This window comes from Eimeria mitis, genomic scaffold, assembly GCF_000499745.2.
Source record: "Eimeria mitis Houghton genomic scaffold, Emh_scaff513, whole genome shotgun sequence".
Classification (NCBI taxonomy): Eukaryota; Apicomplexa; class Conoidasida; order Eucoccidiorida; family Eimeriidae; genus Eimeria; species Eimeria mitis.
The window spans coordinates 4,752-6,902 of NW_013573425.1; the positions used below are offsets into that span (position 1 = coordinate 4,752).

A 2,151-nucleotide genomic window follows, 5' to 3' on the forward strand; every position below is an offset into this window, starting at 1 on the left:
CGCACATAACGCCTACCAACAACAGGCAGGCTGCGTGCCGAAGGGCAAGCAAGTCTGCGCACCCTACTGAATGACCACATGGACTCCTCTGCGCTTTGCGTTTGTACCTCACGCGGAAGGACCAGCAACCAAAGGCTTCATTGAGCTTGTCGCCCAATGCTGTTCCAAGTCAACGTGGACTGCGCGATGCCGTCATCACCTATGGATGATGTTGCGTTTTCTGCACCTACCCTCCACACAAACCCACACTCTCCTATACAAACGGAGCCTCACCAAAGATGATAGGAGCAATAATACTGCAAAACCGGTACACTTTCCAGCATGCATTTCCACCCAAGTCACGGCAGGGCTTGTACAGCACAGAATCAAAACGTCTACGACAAACTAATAGGTTTAGCGGAATGCCTGTCAACCCGAAAACTTCCATCTTCTCCCTGCTAAAGGCGAGCCCCAACCATGTTTACACAGTGTATTCTTCCATTATGATGCCCTTATGGTAAGCACAGATCGTCTGCTGCCTCAGGCTGCAAACCGTGAGAATAGCGACGGGTTTCGCAAATCTTGAAGCAAGAGTTTACGTTGGGCCTTTCTACTATTCATGATCCACAGAAAGCGAAGGACGGCAACAACCTGGACAGGGGAGAAACTCAGATTAGCAAGTGGCTACTGCTTGACATACATGCACAATCTTTCTCCCATAGTTTAAGCGTATTCGGAAGAATTGTTTCCCCCCGCCATAAGGCTGACACGGCTCCTCTCCATATATATATATATATATATATATATATATATATATATATATATATATATATATATATATATATGTATATGTATATGTATATATGTATCGCCAGGTTGTTTGGCGGGCGCAACAGCTTGTGTCAATGCCCATACGCGCCTAACTGTGTGCTGTAGGCTCTAGTGTGTGGTGGATGTCTTCGCGGAAGCAGCTGCACTCCAACATTATCACACAGGGGCAGGTGTCAGGCTGCATCCGTCATTAGTGCGGCCGGATGCACACCGGAACCTGACTAAATGACCGTCGGTGTCGTAATCAAAAACGTTGTGCTCACATATTCGCCTAGGTGGATCAGGGAACTTCAAGAAAGACAATCAGCAGGGATCCGTCGGACCAACAGCAGTAAACTCCAGGCCAGCCTCCTGTTCAACCATCTGAGTAAGCGTGAGTTATGTGTGCTTTCAAATGATGAGCAATTAAAAAATATGATGTTACAAAGGTTAGGATCCTTGCGCTTAGCGAGACGACGGCCTGCAACCAAGTACCGGACTTCAAAATATACGAGCAACCAAGTACGAGTAGCAGGGGTATGGAGGCCCCCGTCTCCATGATGGGGTGGGGGAGGTGGTTCCTCACCCGAATATGGCAAGTGCTAGCGGTCTACATGCTGCGGCTGCGCAAGACCTACCCATACTACACTCGACATACCGGGCGAAAACCGGGCATCAGCTAGATCCATGGCAAAAATGTCTGCGCCAGTCCGCACTAGGGCTACAAACACCAGCTATCGTGATGCATGGATCGGTTGGAGAATACGATCAACAGCATATCCATACAAGATGGTTGGAGAGCTTTATGGAGCTGAGACACCGAACTGCGCATTGCCATCCTTTCTGTAGAGACCGACGGCAACGTGCAATGAAATTAGAGCATAACGCACCGATCCCAATGCGTCTTCAACTTCAACAAGCGTTTTTGCACCCATAAGCCTGCGCCGAGCTTCCTCGTATACTCTTTTGGCGGATTCCAAGCATTTTTTATCGAAAATACGTTCGGGTAGTTCGTAGAGGGCGACGGCTTCAAAGGAATTATGTTGGCGTCCCGTGTCGGTCTCAAGCCACTCAATGAATTTGCTATCTACCAATAGTAGACGTGCCGCCTCCTTTGCCCTAATCAATTCGGTAAGATGGGTCATTTGCGTGTTCAAACATTCAAGAGCAGTTTCTGTGTCATCTGCTTGCGCTAACTTCTGCGCAGATTCTGCCGCTTGGTCCAGAGCGATCTGTACCCGGTACGCAACTTGTTTTATTTTCGTCAGCTGCTCCTCGTAGACAGCGTCTTGGAGCACGCGGCTGTATTCCAATTGGGATCCGCCGCCATTCAACCAACTGGAGATCCTCCGTTCTGCATCT

The 2,151-nt window shown here is 48.8% G+C and overlaps 1 protein-coding gene across 1 annotated transcript in view; it reads right to left on the reverse strand.

Annotated features, from left to right (window-relative positions):
• Positions 1-1,592: 1,592 nt before the first annotated feature.
• Positions 1,593-2,151, reverse strand: part of EMH_0014730 (uncharacterized protein) — a gene marked incomplete at both ends in the record, with an annotated part of 1,863 nt that continues 1,304 nt past the window's right edge. The window contains one exon of the mRNA XM_013500210.1: positions 1,593-2,150. Within this exon, the coding sequence (XP_013355664.1) occupies positions 1,593-2,150 (558 nt within the window). The remainder of the gene's footprint in view (position 2,151) is intronic.